Below are 24,860 nucleotides of genomic sequence, written 5' to 3'. Positions count from 1 at the left end.
GTATCGTGCTACCGTGCATAAATATACATTTCACTGAAGGGATTACAGAGACAAGAGACCTACTCTCATTTTTCTGTATAAGAATATAATACAATGTGAGACCATTCCACTTAGCAGGATACCTGTGTCTGGAGACTCAATAGATCAGTGGTGAAGCTGATGTCAGGGTCTGAATCAAAGGCAGCAGATATGAAGTTGGCACTCCCAAACGGTTGTATGCATGCTCTTCTTCTACGAATAAAATCTTGTAGAGGATTTGACAATGTTTCCCACCAGCCCAAAAGGCCCAAAATCTATGCACCTTTGTAGGCTATGGGAAATACAGGTTGAATCTCTGCAGCAATAGGGAATCTCCCACACTCCCTGTACTTTTGACACAAGCATGCCGCCAATATTCTGTCCTGCATATGGTCTCCTCCTCCTACATGCAATGGAGTATGTTATGTGGATTCTTTCTAAAACAAACAGTTTTTTCCATTTAGATAACAAGATTAAAACCTTTTCAACATTTCAGTATCTAACTGCTTCTGATTTCTTCAGTTCAGCACCAAAACCCCAAGATCAGTTACCCACAGAGCACCAGTGCCAACAAATTGACATGTCGTATCAGGAAAGCTGTCGCTTGTTAGTTATGTATTAACTTGATCTGATAGTCAGGACTGTCTTGAAAAGCAAACAAACAATCTGTTACAGTGTGGATTCCCAGACCACAGTCACACAATCATCAAGCTAAGAAAGGACATCCTAGCAAAGGTCATACAGACCCTTGCACCAGCTTTTGCTTCTGTCCTGGAAAGGATGCAAAGAAAGACTGTATCTGCAGATAAACTGAACAAGCAGATGTATAAAGTTCAACCAAAGCTTCACGCCTAGACTTGATCTCTTCAATGGACCAAGAGCAAATTATGGGAGTTTGGATTCAAGCTCTACAGATCTGTGGCTCTGATTCAGGTAATGGCTAGTGCAGATGAACTGGTTTGCAGACCTCTCAACCAACCAGGGTGAGAAGAAAACAGTATTATATTCTATCTTCGCCCAGGAGAGGCTGAGGAACTTTGATTTCAGCAGAGAGTGCTGCTTTGCCCTTGCTTCTCTTTATACTAAACTCCATACCAACCAAGAAAGCACAGTAAGAAATGAAACAGCTAAGATGTATTTCTCACTACCTCTATATCACAGATTCATTGCTACAGATTTGTACATCTTCTGCTGGCACAGGCGAAACTCTTCACAACCCATCTTTTTCCACACCAAACTGGGGACAGGCTAGATGTGAGTTGGTATAACATCTAATACAAAAGGCTAGCCATATGTGGAAGGTGATAGTCTGGTCACACTGGACCAATAGCAGGTTAATTCTGGCTGGAGGCAATATAAGTGGCTACCTATAGATGTGAGAGGGTGTATTCTTCTGTCCTTATTTTTCCTCAAACTTACAAATCATTTCTAATTTATCCCACCTTGTTTCTACTTGTCTTTTTCTTCTCATCAAACCCACAGTATGGGGGATATGAGGAGAAAGACACAGACACATTAAAGCCACAAAGCTCCATCTTCATAAATTATTCTCAAAATGAATTGAAGCACTTCTATTAGTTAACAGCACAAAGCTGATAATCCCAAAGCTAGGAATAAATAGGATATTTCTGCAGAATAAATTCAGGGAAAGGGTAGTAAACAGATGGGAAAATGTACCAAAATAGATATAACCGAAAAAATATTTGTTCCAAAGAAGGAGGTAAGAGAATGAGATCAAAAGAGAAGATTTTTTTTAGTATCAGTAAGATAAGTCATGGATGAGAGATTGACCAGTTGGCTAGTGCTGTCTCTAAGCAAGTTTCCAATCTTATCATCACACCACAATTTATTCTATTCCTGAGCTTTCAAAGATTCCCACATATTCCCACAAGTTATTATTTTGACATTCTTAATTTCTGCTACACTGATATATGCTTGGGAGAATTATTACCTTCTTTTCCTCCACACGCTCCTTACGTTGAGTTCTCTTCCATTTCCTCACCGGTTTCACACTGCTGCTGTTACTTCTTTTCCCCTCTCTCGTGTTCTCCATTTCTACTACCAAAATCCAGGAAACACACAAGGGCATCTGGGTTCTGTTGCTAAAAAAAATCTGTTCGGGCATGTCACATATTACACCATACCCACACAGAAGACTCGTTACACTGGCTGTCCAAAAATGTCCACCACCTGAATTGAACCATACCTTCTGGATTCAGGCAGCCGCCTCTTCTCAAATAATTGTCTCCCAAACAAGAATTCTGTGTTCTCAACCCTCCCTCTTGTTAGTCCCTTACTCATACATATCCTCTCATTTGGTCTTTTCTTCACATCTTTCTCCCTGAACTCCTCCCTCCCCCAGTCCCATTTCCCCCCTTCCCACACAGTTTTTATTCCCCATTATTCACTCATCAATGGGGGCCTACCAATGCTGTCTCAGAAAGGAGCCTGCTGTGGGGCAGCAGGCAGAAATGCTGCCAGATCTGTGCTTCCTGCCTCCCAGCATCACAGCAGGAGTCCAGCCAGACCAGCAAGAGACAGGGCAAGAGAACAGGGGCTCTTCTAATGCAGGCGGCATCAGGCAGGGATGACCATGTTCAAGATCTTCCCAAGTTTTCTTTCTTTCCCAGAAAGAGGCCAGCCAGATCTTGGAGGAAATAAATCCAAGGCCAAGACACACACAGGTACACAAAACAGCCATCAGTCACACAGCTGTGTTTGCAGGGAAAAGGCAAGGTGAAGCAATACAGCAGCAATGCAGCTGTGGTTGCAGAAATAGGGCAAGGGGAAGGGATACAGCAACCGGTAAAAATGATCAAATGTTGAGAATAAAATAACAGCAGCCCAAAAAGTATCCTCATCTGTCCCCCTATGTTCTTATGAAACTCATTAGTTTAATTACAGCAGCATGATTAAGGCTAAGGATACATTTCAGCATAGCTCCAAACAGGCCTGCCACTTAAATGATCAGCAAGTCAATTTTCTAAAGGATCTGCTAATAGTGTTTATATAATACTGAGGGAAGAACAAGTCTGAAGCACACTCAATCAAATTGATCTCAGGGGAGCCTTCATTATACTTGCTTATAAATGCCCATTCTGTGAATGTACAAGGCAGTTTATACTTAGATGGTGATACAATGTGAACTATTTAGCCAGAACTCATAACGCAATAAAATAATAATGCAACAGAAGATTGACTAAACAATCAAACACTTGAAACAGTGACTCACAGCATGAAGATGGCTGGCATTTAAATGCATTCAAAAATCAAATGTCGTTCTATTAAAAAAATGGCGCTTGTATCAGCAATGCCTGACACTTGCACAATATCTGTTATCAGAGGATGTAAGGACTATAACTTACTAATTCTCACCATTTCAGGGTAGATCTCAATTTTTTAAACTTTGGTTCCTCCAGCAATGTGCTTAGCTTAGACTTCCAGCCGCATTTAAAAAAAAAAAAAAATCTATCTCTTATAGCTAGAATATGACATGACCCACAAATGCATAGAAATACAAAAGGACCCAAAACCAACCCAAAGGTTTTTCATGACCTGTTGCATTGGTGAGGAGTTGCAAGCAGTGTACTATGGGACAACTCAATGAAGGCACTATTTTTTCATCTCCCTTATGTTCTGCTTCATGTGCTCATACTATCAAAACTGGAGCTGTATGTTCAGCACTCCTGCAGTATCGTGCTGAGAAAACCTACTTCCATTGTAAACGTTTTGTGATTTTTTTCAGTGCCTTCTAACGTAACTTTTCACAATGACATTCCTAAAATAAATCCTTGCTTTATATAAGTAATACTTTTTCACTGAGAACTGGAGAAAAACATAAAGACTTCTGTCCTGCCTTCACAAAGTGCATTGACACTCCTCTGAATTTTCCTGGGCACACAACGAAACACTAAGCAAGAGGAAGATGCTGTGTCCCAGCAGAAAAGTTTTGTACTCAAACTGGGGAGACAGAATGGACAGACTACAAGGTGAAAAGTTGGCTGTACTATCAGAATGGTGGTACAGGTAACAGTCACTGTTTTGAAGTCTGACTGATGCCCAGTTCGGAGTGGTGTTCCGTGGGTATCAACACTGGAGCAAGTCTTGTCTGACATCTTCATCAATGACTTGGAAGATGAGACACATGAGGCAAGTTTGCAGATGACACCAGATTGGGGAGATCAGCTGACATACTGGAGGGCATGGCTGCCATTCAGAGCAGCCTTGACAAGCTGGAGGAATCGGCCACTGAGAGCCTCATGATGGTCAACCAAGACAAAGGGCAAAGTCCTGCATCTGGGATAGACTATCCACATGCAACACCACAGACTGGGAGCAACCCAGCAGAAAAGGACCTGGTCATTCTGGTGGACAAAAGAAGTTTAGAGCACATGACATACAAGGAGAGACTGAGGGAAGTGGGTTTGGCTCTGGCAGGATCTTATTACTGCATTCAGTTTCCTGGGGCAGGTTAGACAGCAGTCAGCACAAAGCTTTTCTTAGGGGCATGCACCAAGAGAACAAGAAACAAAAGCTGGAAGTTGCACCCACAGAAATTGCAGCTGTGCATAAGAAATGAATGTGCACAGTGAGAGGAGTGAGGTACTGGAACAGGTTCCCAGAGAGGCTGTGAACTCTCCACCCATGGAGAGTTCTTAAGTCATCCGGACAGGCCCTGGGCAGACTGGTCTAACTTTGAAATTAGGTCCACCTTGAAGAAGAGATTTGACTAGATGATTTCCTAAGTCCCTTCCAATCAAAATTATTCTATGAATTTTTTTTTATTTCTTTTAACAAGAACTGGATCTTTCTGAAGTTGTAATCATTATTAAGGAACATAGGAACTATTCTATCAATAAAATTGCATCTTGCTCTCTGCACAGCATCATGGTCACATATTGAATCTTTTTCATGGGAGTTGCCAACTGTGAAACACTGGAAGTTGATCCAGTAAACCAAGTAGTATTTGACATTCTTTCACCTTTACCTCATTAGCTGACTCTGTCCACTTCAAGTGGCTATCTCTTTGCAGAGTGGAATTAATAATAATTCTTATATCTTTCATGTGGGAGAGATACTTTGTCTCCACAGAAAGTGGAAGTCTTTTCCAAACCACCGGTCATGGTTTGAGCCCAGAGGGAAACTGAGCACCAAGAAGTCGCTTGCTCACTCCTTCCCCCTCCCAGGAATGGGAAAGATAAAATAAAGCAAAAGGCTCAGGAATCAAGACAACGACAGTGAAGGATGACTCGCTCATTACACTCACCGGCAAAAGACAGACTCGTTAGGGAAGAAAAAGAACATCACTAATTCAAACACCACCAACAACACTTAAAGTAGGACAGTGAGAAGTATAACCATATCTTAAAAACACCTTCTCCCCACCCCTCCCTTCTTCCCAGGCTCAGCTTTGCTCCCAATTTCTCTACCTCCTCCCCACCAGTGGCACAGGGGGCAGGGGATGGGGGTTGCAGTCAGTCTCACTGCTCCTTCCGCCTCAAGGGGAGGACTCCTCGCATTCTTCCCCTGCTCCAGCGTGGGGTCCCTCTCACAGGAGACAGTCCTCCACAAACTTTCTCCAACATGAGTCCTTCCCACAGGCTGCAGCTCTTCCTGAACTGCTCCAGTGTGGGCCCCTCTCACAGGCTGCAGCTCTTCCTGTGTTGCTCTGATGTGGGTCCCCGCCGTGTGTTGCAGTCCTCCCAGTGATGAACTACAACAGCGGGGGCTTTCCACAGAGTCCTGACCTTCTTCAGGTGCAGTCACCTGCTCTGGCGTGGGGTCCTCCACGGGCTGCAGGTGGTCCTCTGCTCCTCCAGTGACCTCCATGGGTGGCAGGGGGGTGGCCCTGCCATCTCACCATGGGCTGCAGTGGGGTCTCTGCTCCAGCACACCTCCCTGCCTCCTCCTCCTTTCTTCCACTGACCTCAGTGTTCGCATAGGTATTTCTCTCACAACTGCCACCACACAACTCCAACTCTTCCTCCCAGGTTCCCCTTCTTAAATATCTTATCACAGAGGCACAGCCACCACTGCTAACAGGCTCAGCCTTGGCCAGAGATGGGTCCAACTTGGAGCTGGGGGAGCTCCAAGAAGCTTCTCACAGGGGCCATCACTGTAGCCCCCTCCCCCACTACCAAAAACCCCAACACACCACCAACCTCCAGAGAGTAAGTCTCTCAGTAACCCCATCTTATGACTTAAGTGAGACTTAGTTTCATTGACTGGTAGAGTCATCTCCGACTGTCAGCAGCAACACTGATTTTTGGCACAGGGAAGTGATCTTACCCCTGTACTCGGCACTGGTGAGGCCGCACCTCGATGACTGTGTTCAGTTTTGGGCCCCTCACTACAAAAAGGACATTGAATTACTCGAGCATGTCCAGAGAAGGGCAATGAAGCTGCTGCAGGGTCTGGAGCACATGTCGTACGAGGAGCGGCTGAGGGAACTGGGGGTGTTTAGTCTGGAGAAGAGGAGGCTGAGGGGAGACCTCATCGCCCTCTACAACTACCTGAAAGGAGGTTGCAGAGAGCTGGGGATGAGTTTCTTTAATGAAGTAACAAGCGATAGAACAAGAGGGAATGGCCTCAAGTTGTGCCAGGGAAGGTTTAGACTGGATATTAGGAAGCATTTCTTTACAGAACGGGTGGTTAGGCGTTGGAATGGGCTGCCCAGGGAGGTGGTGGAGTCCCCATCCCTGGAGGTGTTTAAGAGTCGAGTTCACATAGCGCTTAGGGATATGGTATAGTTGGGAACTGGCAGTGTTAGGTTAATGGTTGGACTGGATGATCTTCAAGGTCTTTTCTGACTTAGATGATTCTGTGATTCTCTAAGTGAACTGCATGTCCGAGGCACTGAGGAAGAGAAACAGGTCAAAGAAAGGTCTAGTATCTGCAAGGAGAAGATTCTTATTCTCTGCTGAGCTTCTTCCTCTTTCTGAAAAATATTTTGATAAAAAGGATATTTATATTGGGGTGGGGGAATCTACTAAGCCAGAGGTCCAGGCGTTGAATTCAATGTTTTAAGTGTGATTTAATGTAGGATGTGGTGGCTGAATAAACAAATATATGTAGCAAGAGCTATAATCTCATGCCTCAGACTCAGTCCGAGAGTTGTACTCATGGTCTAATAAAATATGACAGCTACATTGCCTCGCTTATTAACAAGCATAGCAGTTTTAAAAAAGCACTAGAAATACATTATTTACCAATTTGGATATAAAATCCCTTCAGGAAACAGACTTTCCAACTAATCTTAAAATGAAAAAAATATTGGATATATGACAACCAAATAACATTTAAATAGTTCTCTGCACATTTTTGTGGAGGCACAAAACTCCACAGAATAATTTATTTTACACAGATAATGGAGTCACTGTGACTTGTGAAGCATCTGGAATAACAGCCAGTGGCAACCACTCACAATTTAAAACCTTTCTCCAAATAAATCTCATCATGACAGTTCAAGAATACACAGAGATCCAATTTAATCTTTCCACAGCATTTAAGTCTGTGGCAGAGCCCAAAGACTTCTATGATTTTTTAAATTATTTAATCACGACAAGGTAACTAAACAGAAATACACATATTTTCCAAAATATAAAATATAGTTTGCTCCACAGCCTGTGCTGCCTGGCCTAATAACTGTGTGTCAGCATTAATGTGACAAACTTCTGAAAGAAAAGTTTTAAGGGAACTGACAAAGCTCTGTTATAGCCAGACCAGTCTGGTTGTGCTCTTGTCTTTAAAAAGAGTGGAAATATTAGACCCATTCCTTAAACTGTCATGATTATGAAACCTTCAAATACAAAGCGCTTAGCCGCTTAGAAAAGAAAAAATGTTTTCAAGAAATATGTATAACATACAGCAACAGCATTTGTGCTCCTGTTCAAACCTTAATCTGATTTTTTTTAAATCACATAATTATCCAATATTCTCAGAGAACTGAATTAATGACTCATTAAAGGACAGCACTGAACTTCAATATCTGGAAGAAAATTCAAGCTTGACCACAAGTCTGTAAGGAAATTACTTTCTTTTCAAGACAGGCTCTAAAGCATTGTAAAGTGGTTAAATTGAGACGACGGGCAGCCTTTGCTAAAGAGAAGCAAAGGTTCAAGCTTGCTTACGGATCTCTTTACTGGTTTCAGGTAAGACAGATAGCTATCCTCCAAACCAAAGTTACAGAAACAATAAGACACTGATACACAGAGACCATAGATAGACTAGCACCTAGTTTGCAGCTGAAGTGCCTTGCTCAACAGAATTTGCTATCAGCCCAAGCTTTAAATGATTCTCTTGTGTACTTTTTATGTATCTTTAAAATTAAGGTTGTACAACTTATCAGAAATTAGGCTAGGAATTTTATGAGGAAGCGTAAGTGAGCAGATACTGAATATTCACCAAATTCCACATACCTAACTCTTGGAGAGCTTTTGAATTTTTTACCTAAGCTACTGCACCTTAAGTACTAATAAAATACTGTCCACATGACCAGGACAGTACAGTGACAAATAATGGAAGTGGCAACATCTTATATGTCCATAGCACCTTCTGTCAGAAAGCAAAGGCATTTTAGGAATAGATGTTAAATAAAATGACATGCAGTACTTGGAGTTTAGTTTTATTACCCACACTTAGTAAATGAGAAAACAAGGCACAGATAATTCAAGCTGTCTGCTAAACATAACACACAAAACCAACAGCAGAAACAGCAGTGAATACAGATTCTAAGGGTTTCTTTCCCTGGTGTTTGCAAAAAAAAAAAAAAAAGGATGCTTTAATTTAAAACTGAAAGTCAATCTTAGCCTGTATTACTCTGTTCAATCCCTGCCTCCCACTGTTTTTAAGTATACCTGTAAACCTCTAACTGTTAAGTCAAGCCAAAGTCATACTAAGGTAGTTTATCAGGATTAATACTATCCTTACACTTCAAAAGAAAAATAAGGAGGGGGAAAAAAGCCCAAAATGAAAAAGCAAAAAAATTCCATGTTCTGCTGCTTCATTCTTATTATGCTTGGTTCAAGTAACTGTCACCAATTTCCATGCACACAATTCTTGTCATGCCAGAGAGCTGTTCCCAGATTCATTTGCATCCACAATCATATCAGACTACTCCAAAAAGCATTCAGTTTGGTACAACTTCTCAGGCTGGCACCATCAATTTTTTCACTGGCATGATACTCCTAATACTTTCCGGCAATCCAGAAGTACTACTGGTTATGAAGCAGTTGCACACATTCAAAGATATGCTGGTACGAGTTCAAAAAGAGATGGCCCACCCCAGAAATGCTTTCTTTTAAACAGTGATGTTCATGGTATTTATGAACCGTTTTGCTGTATTATAAAATGGAACACTTTGAAAAGGTCTTTCTTAAAGCTTTCCTTAAAATAACAAATCTCAAAGCAGATCATTTCATCTTAAAAGAGGGAAGGACCCAGATTACCCAAAACCAGTGTATTTGAAGAGAATGGGACTTCACACAAGCATGTCACATTTTAAGTGATGAAAAATAAACCACAATTTGGTCAACTTCAGTCAACTTCACTTCAGACCCAACTCAGTGGAGCTACACTAGAAATGAATGTGGCATGCCAAATCTTGTTGGGAGTTCAGACAGACTTAGCTCAGTTAAATGTTAACAGGAAGCTGAATCTTAGTTTAAGATAGTTTAGAAATGATGATTTTATTATTAAGATAATTTAGAAATGTAAAATTGATTAGTAAAAAGCTGTTTATAAAGAAGAACAAGAGCTGAGGACAGCAAAACAAAGTGTCTGTGATCGTTAGTAAGAAGACCGTGCACTCTGTTCTTGAGTTTACAACATGATCAGGTGAGGATATAAAATTAGTAGACCAAATTCTACTGTTAGTTGTATCATGCAAGCGCACCAAAATATGCTCAGCTGCATTAGTCCAAATGAGAGGACACCTTGGCCAAAACACATTTAAATGATACCTCAGCTAGTAAAGCAAGCAGAGCACTATTGTAACTGCATTTCTGCAACAAGAGTCACATGCAGTATATACTCAAATCAACTGTACTGAGGTATCTCTGTGTATTCCTTTTTCCCCCCACAAGATATTCACTCACTAAAGTTCGCTCAGATTTTGATGCTCGCTAGCTTCATCTGAAGACAGTCTCTTTTAGCTGATACACATTCAGCTAACATGGCTGCAAATATAGCCAACTTTACCAAACTGTATACTTACGAGAATTCAAACTCAAGGAAAAGTTTTAGGCCACACATGGAAAAGTTTTCCTGAATTTTGAAAGGACTAATTCATAGTGTTAGATAAAGTTTACTCTGAACAACAAAAGAGTTGTTTAAAACAGTCTATATAATTCTATAATAGGTTTTATTAAATTCTAGAGGCTAGTTAGAAGAAACTAAGAATAAAGGTCACCATCCTCTACTAAATTCTCTAGTACTTTTCCACAACAGTGGCATGAAAACGTCCACTTCTACATGATGTTTCTAATACTGTGTTATTACAGGTAGAGGTAATGTGGTCATTGAACCTAAATGCTCAAAAAATTCCCATACCACAGAGAGTGGTATTGGTACTATGTAGTACATGGAGAATTCAATTTTTCATCTGTTTTCTTTCATTTAATACATATGAGTGAAATTCCAGCAATAACACATTAAGGTAAATATTGTGCATAGTTTAAGCAAATGTTTCTGACAGTATCTAATATGGATTTTTGGAGTTTTTTATCATGACTGACACCACTGGTAACCTATATAAGAAGTTCACTCAGAGGTAGGAAAAAAAAAAATTACATGTTCCAGATGTTTGAAGGAGTTTCTGTATTTTATTCACAATTCCTTTAAAATATTCTGACCAGCTTCTGTCTGCCCCATAGAGTACAGAGCACAGGAATGTATAGAGACCCTTTAACTTCTTAGAGGAAAGGCATCAGAAAAGCAGTTTCCAAAAATAAAAATCCTCATATTACCCTCTTCATTTTGGTTTCACAGTTTTTATTGAACCTATTACATCAATATTAATGAAAAATATAATTCATCTGACTTCCCAGCAGGAAGAAAATGAGAATTTATTTGATCCACTGTTAATTCATTCCAGATAACTGCCCTCAGCCAGCTTCAGGTTAGAACAATATCAAGTCCAAATGCTACAGTTTTTTCTTGCCCTTTAAAATAATTTACAAAATATAATTTTCATTCAGTCTTAGAACCTCAGAAATCTTTCAAAGTGATGGGACTCTCAGATTAATCAACAATTTATTCTTAGTAACCAAATGTGGTTTTTTTTAAAAAAAAACACTTTAAAATGCCTTTTAACAGGAAAATATCATTATTAAAATACTCCACTGCCCTTATGAGACCCTATTTAAAATGTACCTACTGTCCCTTACAGTATATTACAGTGAAAAAAAATCAGGTCACAGGGAAGGAGTGGGAGTTTTGTTTCTTGTGAAGATTTTCACAAGATGTTTAAGGTAAAAGAAACTCCTATGACTCAATACAGAAGCTACATGTTAGACTACATTTCAGAAGAAATAAGAAACCAAAGTATAACCATTCTTATAGAAAGGATAATAAAAATCCTTGTGTTTTGTACATGTGGGTAACATATGCTTAAAAGTTTATTCTGGCAGGGTGTTAAATCTGTTATTCTATGGCCTTCACAAACCACGTATTTTAATAGAACTATTATTTATTTATAAGAAAAGACAGTACCAATTCTTGCTCTATTACAACAGAACAGCATTTCCAGCCATTTTAAATTTCAATCCCTCAACAATTTTTCAACAGATGTAAGAAACATGCACCATAAACAGAAGCCTATTGACAAAAGCTTTCCTTTCCTAGTTGCCTCTTACAGAACTCTAGAACTAATGGATTGCTCTCCATGAGTTTACAGACTGAAAGTTAAAAAATGTTTCACTAAGAATAAATTTGCAGTAACTACACTGATTTATGGATGAATAATTTGCCATATTTGCTAGAAGTACTATATGTCTTCAGACAACAACAACTACAGTCCAGGAAAAAGACAACACAATAACAGACTTCAAAGATATAAAAAAATTATTAAAAATGGGATAGTAATGAAGAAAATAACTTTTTAATTTGTAGCAAGAGATTCAGAGTAGAATACTTTTAACTCTAAATCCTTTGAAGAAGCTGTAGAATTCTCACTTTCGGGGACCTAAAGGTTTGGGGAAGAGGAGGGGAGAAAACATGAGGAATGATCTAAATTTTACTACTTTTTTTCAGAAAACAAGAGTGCAGCGGTTGACTGCTAGAGACGTTTTTCAGCCTTGCAGTACTTGACATCACTACAGTACTTGGCACTACCATCACACTTTCATGGATTCATGAATAAGAAAAAACTTGTAACTGCACGATTAAGAGTTCAAAATAATTGGTTTTCAAAGAATTCTCACAACAGAGTGATCTGTTTCTTACTTTTAATATGCTTGCATACAACTGAGCTAGCAGCTTTACTCTCATTTCAGTAAAAATAAATTCTGTACCTCCCTTGTATGTTAGTCAAAAGAGGGTTTTTTTTAATCTTATCTGTAGAGGCATTCATGAGACTTGCTCTATTTTTCAACTTAACCTATTCCATCCTGAATGTTTATGGCATGAAGTTATTTGTGTAGCACACACGTAGTGTAAATAATTCCAAAATGTGTAACCGTTTAAAAGGATTGCAAGTTATGCATCAGAATAATTTCACTCCTGCGGAAATGAACACCTTCCAAGCTACATGCTTACATGTACCCCAGTCACCCAGCGTGCAGGGAGGAACGAGCCACCACCACTTGGGAGTGAAATTAGTGACGGTGGACTCCAACACCCAGTTCATGCGCTGGAAGGACGGGGAAGCGTCAGATTCCAATTCGACTTTTTTAAAAGTTCTTAACGTAGTAATTACTGAAGGGGAAACAACCTAACTGCTTCATCGGCTGTGGGGAGGTTTCTCCCTCACACCGCTCTCTCCTCAGGCAAGGAAGGCGGCTGTTCTCGCCTCGCAGAGCTCGCGCTTTCGCACAGCCCCTGCCACAGGCGCGAGCACGAACTCGTGCCCGAACCAGCCGCGCAGGGGGTCCCGGCCCCACACGGACAGCGCCGGGGCAGCCACCGGGCTGCAAGCGCTTCCCAGAGCCGCGGGCGGCCGGCTACGGTTTTAGAAGCTTTGGCCGAAGCACTGCCGCTGGTCTTTACGCTGGTAAAAACTTCATAAATACAATAACGCACGCGGAGGTTTCACGGCGCGGTCCGTTCGGCCGCGGGGGGCTTCGCCTCGCCTCCCCGGGCGCCGGGCGGGCTGCCCGCCCCAGCCCCGGCCCCGGCCCCGGCCCCGCCGACCCTCTCCCCGCACGGCACGACCCCCCTCAACGGCCCGTGTGTTCCCCCCGGGGCTGGAGCCGTTTTTAATGGTCTCCGCGGGCGGCGGAGGGGCCGGGGTACTCACATGCCAGATGGCGAAGAAGATGAGGGCGGCGCAGAGGACCAGCGACAGCATGTAGCAGAAGGCGGCGAAGGTGAAGGCCATAGCGGGGAGAGCCCTCCGCGCCGCCCGCCGCCGCCCGCGGGGGGTCCCGGCGGACGACCGGGAGAACAGCGACCCCCGAAATCCCAGCGCGGAGAGCGGCGGGGTGAGCGGGCGCCCTCAGGGCGAAGGGGACTGTCACAGGCAGAGCCGGGACGGGCAGGGAGCGGGGACGGGCGGCCGCCGCGCCGCGCCCCTCACAGCCGAGCCCGCCCCGACCCCCGCAGCGCCGGCAGCCTCTGGGCTGCCCGCCCCGGCCCGGCCCGGCCCCGCCGCCGCCGCCGCTCTGCTCTCCCCTCCCCTCCCCGGTGGGGCGCGGCGGTGGGCGGCCCCGCCGCCAGGGCGCCCCCAAGGGGCGGGTCCGCTCGGCGGGGGCCCCCTCGGCGGGGGCTCGGTGCCGCGAACGAGCGGAGGCTGGCATCAGTTTAGGCCGAATCCTGAGAAGATAGTTATATGCCTAAACTTGAAGTGGTTTGGGTTGTTTGGGATTTTTTTTTCTTTTTTAATTATTTTTCCCTTTAGGATCAGGTGAATGGGGTGAGGCGTGCCCGGGCGCCTGGGCCCGGCCGAGGAGGGAAGCGCGGCCGGCGGAGGCCGGGGCGGCGGCCCGGGCGTCACCCGGGCGGCGGGGGGAGGCCGGCGGCGGCGGGGCCACCTCAGGCGGAGGGCGGGAGAGGGCAAGAAACCGAGCCCAGGAGCTGATGAACCCGAACGGAGTAGCTCGGCAAAGTGGGATCAGCTCGACCTTTCCTACTAGATGAAGGTATTTACCGTTAAAGACAGACAAACCTCTCTTAAATGCCAGAAATTGGGAGAGTGCCCTCGATGACTTTCAGGTATACGCAATATCCGAATTGCTGAAGCACATATTTAGAAGAAGGAAGAGGAAGCCCCTGTGCCGTCTTACCTTGTCTTTAACCATGTCTCCAGACATGACTTGGACATTTCTGTAGATCTGTTTTAGATTTACCATCAAAAGTTCTTCCACCTCTTCGGAGCCCGTCAGCTGACACAATATAGCAGGTTGGTAAGCAAAAAGTTTTCAGGAGGAAATACCACAAAACCAGCGGGAGTCCCATTTAGAAATACTCTAAAAACGATGGATGAAAGTTATATATTTGAAATATCCTTACAAAACTTAAAAATAATTCCAGTTCGCAGCATTTTTTCTATCCTTTTATGGATGGAAGGGGGTTCGGTAACAAAACTATTTAGAAATTTGCCAGTGGTCACCTGTGAAAAGTCAGAATTCATGGTACAAGAGATAGTAATTCCATCAAAGCCAAGTTCAGTACAAGCTTTCTTTTTTAAAGTTTACAATATATTTTTGTTTAAAGCTATGGTGTATTATTTTTAATATAATTCACTTTTACCCTGAGGAAAGAGTGCTGATTTGAAAAAAGAGTCAAGGCCAGTAATTAATAAACCAATCAGGAATAAACTGATGGATGTAACTTTTTATAATTGAGCCGCTCCAGACTGTACCTGTGATTTGATGCTTTAATTAAGAAGGACAGAAGACGGCAAATAGTAATGAGCTTTTCTGTCATACAGGGATGCAGTAAACGCGTTGTAATTCTCTGACCTTTTAATTCTTTTGTATCTGAAATCCTGCAGAGCATATGCTTGCGAAAGTAAATGATTTATTCATAACCACACATTTTGAAAAGAGCTGTAAATGAGGTACAGAAGTCATCCTTGGATTGATTTATTTTCTTTTATTTTGCCACAGTTACTTTCATATCTGGATATATATTACCTATGTTAAGATTCAACACAGAAAAACTGATGCTTCCAAGAAAACCAAAACGTTTATTTCTGGAGCACTTATGAGTATACACACACACACATATATATGCGTATCTATAAAAATATAAATATACTCTAGGTATCATAAAGACAGAAGTGGAAACAACCATTAAATCTCAGTTTAGGACTACACCCCAAGGTAAATATTCTCCTGTTTTTCACTGTCTCTCATCTTCATTTACATTCCAGCTATGTATTTGGAACTTTTCAATGAATACTCAGGCAAAATATTTGTTTCTCATTTTGCAAGGAGACGGTTCCACAGCTCAACACTTCCAAGATCACACAGTCTTTCCTCATGTTGATTTTGAAACATATATTGCCCATCAGCCATATTTCTAGTCGTTAATCATTGCTAGTGGCTGACTAATTACAAAAGTTTCTGATATACAGTGAAAGGAAAATCTACCAAGATGCGTTTAGGACATTTTTGTCCTACTGACTTCTTACATTATACCATGAGGATACCTTAAGAACTCTGAGATATTTAAGTGATGGAGAGTGGTGGAAAGATTTACCCTTCACTCCGTAATCTCTGAGATTTGTCTGGGTAATCACTCAAAAGTCTTCCTTATCTCACCTCGTTACAGACTAGTTACAGCTCTCTGTGGCATGAGGACCTCACAGCAGGGAGCCTTTGTAATTTCTGAATGAGACTACTGCAGACCACGGCATCTGAGGCAAAAGGTGAAAATAATATGGATGTGCCTGACCCCTTTCTTACTGGTTTAAGCCTCTGTGAACACAGCAGGAACATCAGTCTGTCCATTAGCTCCCCATCCACTTCTAAGGTCTTGGTCCTAACCTTCAAATAAACTGATGGATCTGATCCTAGCTGCATGAGAAATTACAGTCCAGCACCCAGCTGAGCTCCTTTGAAATAATGCCTATCATGGAGGCCAGAACGGAGGGTATGGGAGCTGAGTTGATAATGCTGAAGGGGTCTGGAATAGGCACACCAGACAAATACAGAGTATAACCACCTCTAGAAAAAAACCCTGTGGCTTTCAAAACTGCTATTTTAACACTTCTTTTCCCAAAATAAACAAAATGACATCCATACGTTGAGACACACCTGGGTTTCTTTTCCATTATTAGAAATAAAAGGCCCAGAGGTTCTGCAGCAGTCCATTAGGAAATGCAGTAATCCTTGCTCTCTGGTGTTCAGTGGCTGGTTTTAGCAGCCACAGCCTCGGATTTAGCACCTCATCTTTCATTTTGCTGTCTTCAAAATTTCACAAATGGTTGTGTCCAGGTTGTGCTCCAGGTCATGTACTCCCGGCTGTCCCCAGAAAGGACTGCTGCTCTCACCCTGCGGCACACACCTGTAACCTGGGCATGCAGCAGAAAGCTGAAGCATGGAGATTAATTTCATACCAAGTAGAAAGTCAATAAGAAATGGAAAGTATATTCATGTTCAGATTGATAAAAAAATGGTTTGTATTCTCTTCTCTCATCTTTAACCAGAGGCTGTTTCTTTTAAATGTATTTGCTGATGGGTCACACAAGTACTTCAAGCTTAACAATGCTTCCTAGCACAGGTTTTTACATGAACTGCTTTTGTAGGCTGTATCCCCACAATACACACAAACTGGTCATGACTGTGTGTTTGTAAAACCTTCAGAGAAAGGGTTCTTACAAAAGACAATAAGGGTCCTTGCTTTGCTTAAGCAGATTAAATTTTGGAATGCTATGGCTATCACTGAAGCATGTTCTGTGGTTCGTGTTTGGTGTTTGTAAACAGAAAGTATTTTTTACCGTGTGTATTTATTGGAAAATATGATTGCAGGTTCCCAAAGGAATTCGAGAATCAAGCAGACCTTTTTTTGCAGAACAGACTGATCCCAATTTCATACCGAGTCATCACAATAGATGGTGGTGCTGCTTTTGTACAACCAGTACTGAGATGCTGATTTTCAAGGCTATCACTCTGCAAATATTATCGTAGGTCAAAGCACAAACAGAGAGGATTTGGGATTTTTAACTTAACGATGGCTTTTTACTTTGTGAGGACCTCTATGAAGGAACCATAAAAATTCAGTCACTAGATAAATAATAACAAAGAAGTACATCTGGTGAGCAACAGACGACCCTCAAAACCAAATGACATCCAATGTTCCTATATACGTTGTGAAAACAGATTTAATAGATTTATGAGTTCAGGATGTCCTTACACTAGCAGGTCTTGGAGTACTTGATTTTATATGAAATGACACTTCATGCTAGATAATGAAAGAATTTGAAGGTACTGAAAGAAATTTCCAGTGGCTAATTTATAGAGCAGCATCAGAGATGAGAAGGGACTGCTAACGAGTCCTTTCAACTCCCCAATAAGTACCACAGCTGTATAAACCTAAAGGACAAGTCTTTATAAGACCAGTAGACACTGAAGTGAGAGGCTAAAATCACCATAAATCCACCAACAAGGTGATATACCCTCAGCCAAGGTTGTTCATAGTTTTAAGATTCATATATTATTGTTACAATGTATAGTTTTAACATACTACTGGGTGCCTGTTAGAGTGAAAGCCATTATATTAATTATAGTAGAGAACTGTCATTCATTAGACAGTATATTTTAATAATACATCTGACTCTCTCTTTTGTGAACCTTAAGTAATACTAAATTATTAACAATGCTTATATAAAAATTGCCATCATTGGGCTTTACAGCTAATATCCCATAGAGATTAATAGAAGCATTTCATACTCTTATGCATTATTATTTCAGATTATCTGCATATTCCAGATGAAACGACTGTATTACTTCATGGTCAGTTCATTTTCAAAAGGTTACCTTTGCAATAATAAAGGCAAGTGACATTTCGTTAATGAAGCCTTATTTTCAGACACCAGGAATATGGTAGTTCACAAACCCACTGACAACAATCTCATTTTACTGTCAGGTGAATAAATATGCTATTCCACCAGCTGTTAGCAAGAATACTGTTCCCACCTTCTTCTGTAGGTACCGGCTGATAAATTTTAACTACATTATCATAAGATCATTGGGAAGTTTACATTGGAGCCCCAGAGGTCTCTAGTCCAGCCTCCTGCTCAAAGCAGGGCCAAATGCAAGGTCTGACTAGTTGCTCAGGGCTTCATCTGGTCAAGTCTTGACAACCTCCAAGGACAAAGATGGCCCAACCTCTTCTGGGCAACCTGTTCCACTGTCTGTCTCAGATCATCTTCAGAAGACTTGTCAGTTCCCAGCCTGTATCATTGCCAGGGCCCATTCCTTCCCTAGTACACACTTTATATTTGTCCTTGTTGAATTTCACAAGGTTCCTCTCAGTCAATGATCTCCATCTTTAAATACCAAAACCCATTTTTAAAAGCTCCTAAATAGCAAAATAAGACTGTTCAGAGCATGACACTATACTGCTTTGCTTCCACTATTTATTCACTTGCCAGCCAATATCAGAATTGTATACTATTCCAACACGCTCACAATGGCCACTGGCAAAATTGGGCCTTCAGATTTGCAACTTAGATACTCACCTGAACTAACTGATCTCAGTAACTGTTCTGTCCCATGCTTTGATAACCAGCACCACAGAGGTATGATACACATTTTGACTCGATATCACTGATGATTTTCTAGCAAATAGAAGAGTGTTTGACAACAGGGAATCTGGGACTTTTTCCATTATCTGCAGGGTTAGCAGAGTGATTCTGTGAGCATGGATCTCACTGCATCTCTTAAGGCCTAAGCTATTCTTTTCTGCCCTATTTCTCCAGCCTCCTCTCCCCTCTACCAGCTCAGTTCTTTCCCATTAGCCTGTCTTTCTTTCCCTTACCTTCTTGCTAGTTCATAGTTCCAGCCTGGTCCATCCACTGCCTCACACTTCTTCACCTTCTCCAAATTCAGCTTTTGTTTCCTGGGATTTCGTTAAGACTGCTTCCTCGCCAGTGATGAGCTATCTGACAGGATACTAAGCTCTCCAGAAAGACAGGATCTCTGCTCTTGGTTCTAGGACAGAGTAGCAAAAGCAAGTGGAAATAGCAGTTGCAGGGGAGGTCCTGCTTTAAAGCACAACCAGTAAAATGGAATGGGGAAAGAATTTGCTTAATTTCAACAGATTTCTAATAACTATGTGTGAAATTTTCAGAAGGATTAGAATTAGCCAAACCCCATAATTACTCATGGCAACAACAGAAGTCATTACCATCTTCCGAAAGTTACCTCCTTCTAGATGTGAAGTCCTTCCAATACATGGAGAAGGCAGGAGCCCTCCATAAATTAGTAATAAGATTTTCAGCATTGGCAACATGTCTACTTTTTTTTCTATGAACATTTTTCTGAACTGTTCAAGTCTGGGGAGGAAGCCCAACATAAAAATGGGAGCCCATGCAGGAATAAGATCTTAACATGGAATATCTAAAACAGTCTTAACAGTCTTTGACATTATCTGTTCTACTTCATTGCTTAATCCTGCTAAGAAGGAATTTAATTTGGGTCTGAGCTGGGGAAAGAGTGGGCTCCAGCTTTATCAATCCTGAATAACTGAATTCCATCAAAGGAATGAAAATGGAATAACAAATTTTCTGAATAAGTAACCTATGAGAAATCCTTCAACAGTCACCAAAGATCCTGAAGAGCTAGCTATGCTAATTAGACAATACGCATAAGATATGCATTTGTCCAAACACTGAAATAACATTCTGGGCCAAATTCCTCTGTTCTAATGGTGTTTCATTTTTTCCCATCCCAGAGGCTGAAATATTCTGCTAATCTACAAACCCTGCTGGTTGTTCCCACCCATTGCAGGTTGTATCAGTTCACACCTCATGGCTCCATCATTCTGAACAGAGAAGCCAGAACAAAGTCAAATATGTGATGCCCTTCAACGGTTCTCCTTCTCAGAGGAAGATTAAATTCTCTCATATTAAACCAAATGCTCTTTATCACTTTATACTGAGACTGCTACTGAATGCTTATCCCTGCTGTCCAGCAAACAACAATCTGGTGCAGTAAACCAAGGCCTGGTGTCTTTGCTATAGTTTAGAAAAAATTCAGTATTTCACCAAACCAACATATGTGTTCTAACTGAATTAATGGTCTTAGTCATTTTTAACTTGCACGCATAAATGAATAGTTACAATATGGTCTGCATAAATAACACCGTTGACTAATGAATACATAAACATTAAATTATGACTGTACTTATTCAGAAAAAGTGTTTTCCCATTTGATGCAGTTTTATGTGAGGTGGGTACATCTGTGACGTGAAAGGAAGGGGAGGCTATGCAGATGTACAACAGCATGCACTGCAGTGACAGCACAAACAGACTGGTTGCCATCAGCTCAGGACCCTTATAACCCTGCCTCCCTGTCCTCTGCTAAATTAGTATCAGGTTTTACTGACCTCCATTTAAAGGAAAAAACCATCAATTGCCCCAAACCCACAAGCTGTATTATTATTATTAGCATATCAATAACAGAACTCTTTATCAAATGCTGAATTTAATTAAAGATTGTTCAAACTGATCCCCTAAGCTTTTGTAACTTTGAAACACATTCCTCATATTATACCAGAGAGAAAATGAGAGCCCCATAAATAGGGATATTTTTAAATGTAGGAGTTAAACTAATGATTGTAGCACTCTGTTATCTCTTAGAATTTCTAGTCAGTTCAGTTAAAGTCCGTTATAAAAACTATTTCAGCATTTGACAACAAGAACTGAAGAATTCATATTGTAAATTGGAAAAATACCAGAAGAAAAGGTTGGAGGTGGCAATGGAGGAGTGGGAACATTTTTAGCAAGAAGTCTCATGAGAATGCTGTGCTGAAAGATCATTCCTATTCTAAATATAAACCTTTAATACATTAGCCATCCTGGTTTTAACATCATACAAAATATTTCCAGTCTGAAGCATATCCAGCAAGACAAGGTGATTCTCTGCGATTTACCCATCTCTTATGAAGAAGAAAACAGGAAATGTTTGAAATCCTGGTTGGAGATTCCAGTGCATTTTATACCACAAATATACTGTCTTAATTTGTGTTCTGTCTTCTTCTTCTTTCTGTTATCTTGAAACATCTAAATAAATTTGCCTAAACCACAAGGGTCAAATAATGAAAGTCTGGGTCTAGATCTTTAGTAAATATTCAGAATGGCATCTGAAATACTCAATTTAACTCTAGGAATAGCTAGGAGGAACAGTGATTGTGATGTAGTGAGTAAAAATTCTGCACTTGTTGGGCTTATTTTTGGAAGTGAATATAAAATCTATGTCATTCAGAGTTGCCTTTTTCGAAGTCCTATATGTTTTGTACCTACATTAATTAGTAAGGACAAGGTATGCTTTCTTTTGTTAAACCAGTTGTCACTTTCATTTCTGGACGTGCCAGCTCTAGTCATCCATGCTCTCCAAACGGAGCTATCTTGTGTTATTTCTTAAATCCTTTACTTGTCACTCAGAGCTCTGAAGCAGTTGTTCACTGGAAGATCAATGAAATACAAGTCTCAGAGAGTACTAGAGAAATGGAAGAGCTAAATGTGATCTTAACTAGTCATTACCTGGGAAGAGAACAATGACTCATGTCAACTTCAGAAAGTTAAACAGCCTTTAAGAAACTATCATGACTCACAAGCACTGTGCACACACACACACACACACACACAAAATGTTTCTCAGTTTAAAGCATTTAGTTCTTCTATAGAGAAACTAAGTTCTTTTCTCCTTGAACCTGCAACAGCGTTATATTAATGTAATTGCCTTGACATCAGCCAGGTAATTGATTCAGAGGCTAGATGCTATATACATGTTTCTTGCTGACTGGGTTACATAAATTGTTGATCTATAAACTGATGTGAAACAGCACATAATAAGAATGAACTTTTTTTTCCCTAACAGATATCGTAAGATTTTGCTTTGGATTGCAATTTAAGCAACTCTCAAAATCAAACTGACTCCAGGCAGGTTTTCTTTGTGGACATGGTTATCTACAAGAAAAGTATTTTTCAGCAAGTATTCAGGTGGAGGTGTTATTTTGGCTTCTGCAGCATTCATTTTAGTGACAATAATTCATACCCATTGAAACGATTAACATCAACAAAACTATTCAGTTAAGCAAAGCTGATCAAGTTGGCAGACTCAGGCTTGAAATGGAAGCAAAGATGACATCTTAGCAGTACTGGCATTTACAATTCATATTAATCATCTCTCAGTTACTGTTGTCACTAACATGTATATATGTATGCTACCTTTTGAGAGGTAGTTTAAACATCCAAATAACTGAAAATCAAAAAGCATTTTTGCTGATTTGAACTGCAGAAGAGTTTTCCAGTGTGATGATCTGAATATGACCAGACAAATCTCAGTGGAGATCATACTGCCAGAAACGGTAACACACTGGACAACTCCCTGAGTATTCTTCATATATTTGTTCTGGTCCAGATGCAGAAGCTAATTTGTGATAATTAGGGTGTAAATTTCCAAGCACTGCAGCTTAGCTGCCCTAATTCCCACTAAGGCCACTTTGTCTTGCTAGGAGAAAGTAATCTTGCTTTGAAAGTACAGTAAGCTATTTTGCCTTTAGCACTGAAGTGTCTCCAGCAAGAATAGTGTGAATTACTGAATTGTAAATTCACATCCGATGTGGATTCCTATTAATTCCCTTCTGTTAAAATGTCCATAAATAGGTGGGGTGTCTTGGAGCTGACTAGCAGGCTAATAGATGCCCAGAAAGGAAAAAGTCCATCACAAAAGTCACTGGGAAAATGAATTAAGATGATCTCTGTCCACAAATGGCATTATTGAGTTCATTTTCACCTTGAAAAGGAGGGACTAGTGCATCCCAAGGAAGAAAGTAGAATTACTGCAAAAGAGCTGAGTAGCTGAATAAACAGCTTGATCTGCCTAACAACTAACTACTCATCTGAGCAACTAGGGTAGCTGAGTGTGGCAAGGTGTGCACACACCGCATGGAGCCTGACACAGCAGCCGAGAGAAGTTGTCCTCTGATGGTTGTTCACTGGACTGTCTGAAATAGGTAAATCCGACTCTTATGAGAAAAGTGTCTGCCTTGCAAAACTCAGAAGTACACTAAGCACAACGAGATTCCCCTGCTAATCATCTCAGTGCAAGTGAAGAGGAACAAAGACTTAATTACTCTTCTGCTCCAACAAATGGTACCTCCACACTAATATCCAGAAACTGTACTGGGGAATGTGTGTGCCTTTACCCATTCAAAAATTATCCTATGTGGATTATTTCATCCTGCAGGGCTGCCAGGTCTGAATTAAACCCAAACACATTACACAGTTTCCAATCCTTTGACTGTATTTATCAATATTCTGTGTTAACAGGTGTGGGACTTTCATTGAACTCCGAAAAAAAAATGCTCATAAAACACTGACCATCTGTCCAAAGGGTAGTACCGTGTTTTCTTAAGATGTAATTTAACAGTGTTCTCTAAAATCACAGAGGGCTGAGTGTTGCTTTAAGCTGAGTACAATCACTTACATGTTTAGCAACATATTTTCACTTTCATTTCTTAGAAAACAGAGTGAGTTGAAATGAATGAAATTGACTTGCTGACTTGTAGGAAGCAAAACCAAAAATATTGCCTCTGTTAGCTACAAAAGTGCATGAAAACTGCATGACATCTTCCATTTTTCCCACTACACAGTCAGGGTCTTCTTTAAGAAGACAACTTTCAACTTAGAAGCTTAAGTCATGGGAACATTAATTTAACTGTACTGCAAGGCAAAGATATATTCAGTTTATTTGAACTCCGAGGCAAGGTGTGAAATTGAGCTGGAGGGAGTCTCCAGATAGACTAAGAGCAAATGTCTGACTGCATTTTGGTCCAAAGCCACACCAACCATAGTCATATAAAGTCATTTTATGCACAGTCTCTTTTGTTAACTTATTTAGTGTCTTCTGTCTCTGAAGATCAGATGTGAACTCCAACTCCTGCAATTTTGGGCCTCAGGTCTGAGGCATCTGAGTTTACTGTCATTGTGGAAGTAGATCACCACAGGACTTCATATCTGAATATCTGTCAGATTCATAGGGGCCAACACCAGATATTCACCCTTCTGTCTATACAACTTGCCAAATGAGATTCTGCTTCAATATGCAAGTTTTATGGTACCTATATGCATTGTGAAAATGTGCTTTTTCACAGTAATAACTAATATTTTACTATCTTTGACAGCAATAAAAGTGTTTATTAAATACTACAGAACATTATGAGACAGTTTGAGATATGCATGAAATGTCCCTACAGGAAAGCCAGTTTACCTAAGGAGACTTGCACACGTTTCCAGTGTGGTTTATATTTTAAAAGTTGCTATAATCTCAGACCGACTACATATTTGAGAAATCCTGAAAGACAGATGAGGTTCCAGAAGACTCGTAAAGATAAAAATCATCTTCAGAAAAGGGAATAGGCTGTGATTACTCAGGGTAAAATTGTATGAAATGGAACAAAATTCTTTCTATAACAAAGTAACAGGTCTTGGGAAAAGGAACAAACAATTAAAGCCA

General features: G+C 40.9%; 1 protein-coding gene across 1 annotated transcript in view; it reads right to left on the bottom strand.

Annotated features, from left to right (window-relative positions):
- CNIH3 (cornichon family AMPA receptor auxiliary protein 3) overlaps nucleotides 1-13,919 on the bottom strand; it is a 51,510-nt gene extending 37,591 nt beyond the window's left edge. Inside the window, exon 1 of the mRNA XM_074864862.1 lies at nucleotides 13,472-13,919. Coding sequence (XP_074720963.1) covers nucleotides 13,472-13,552 — 81 coding nt within the window. The 5' untranslated portion in view covers nucleotides 13,553-13,919. The remainder of the gene's footprint in view (nucleotides 1-13,471) is intronic.
- Nucleotides 13,920-24,860: the final 10,941 nt, after the last annotated feature.

This window comes from Strix uralensis, chromosome 3, assembly GCF_047716275.1.
Source record: "Strix uralensis isolate ZFMK-TIS-50842 chromosome 3, bStrUra1, whole genome shotgun sequence".
NCBI lineage: Eukaryota > Metazoa > Chordata > Aves > Strigiformes > Strigidae > Strix > Strix uralensis.
The sequence above is the reverse complement of the archived record's forward strand: the minus strand, read 5'-3'. Positions and strand labels throughout refer to the sequence as shown.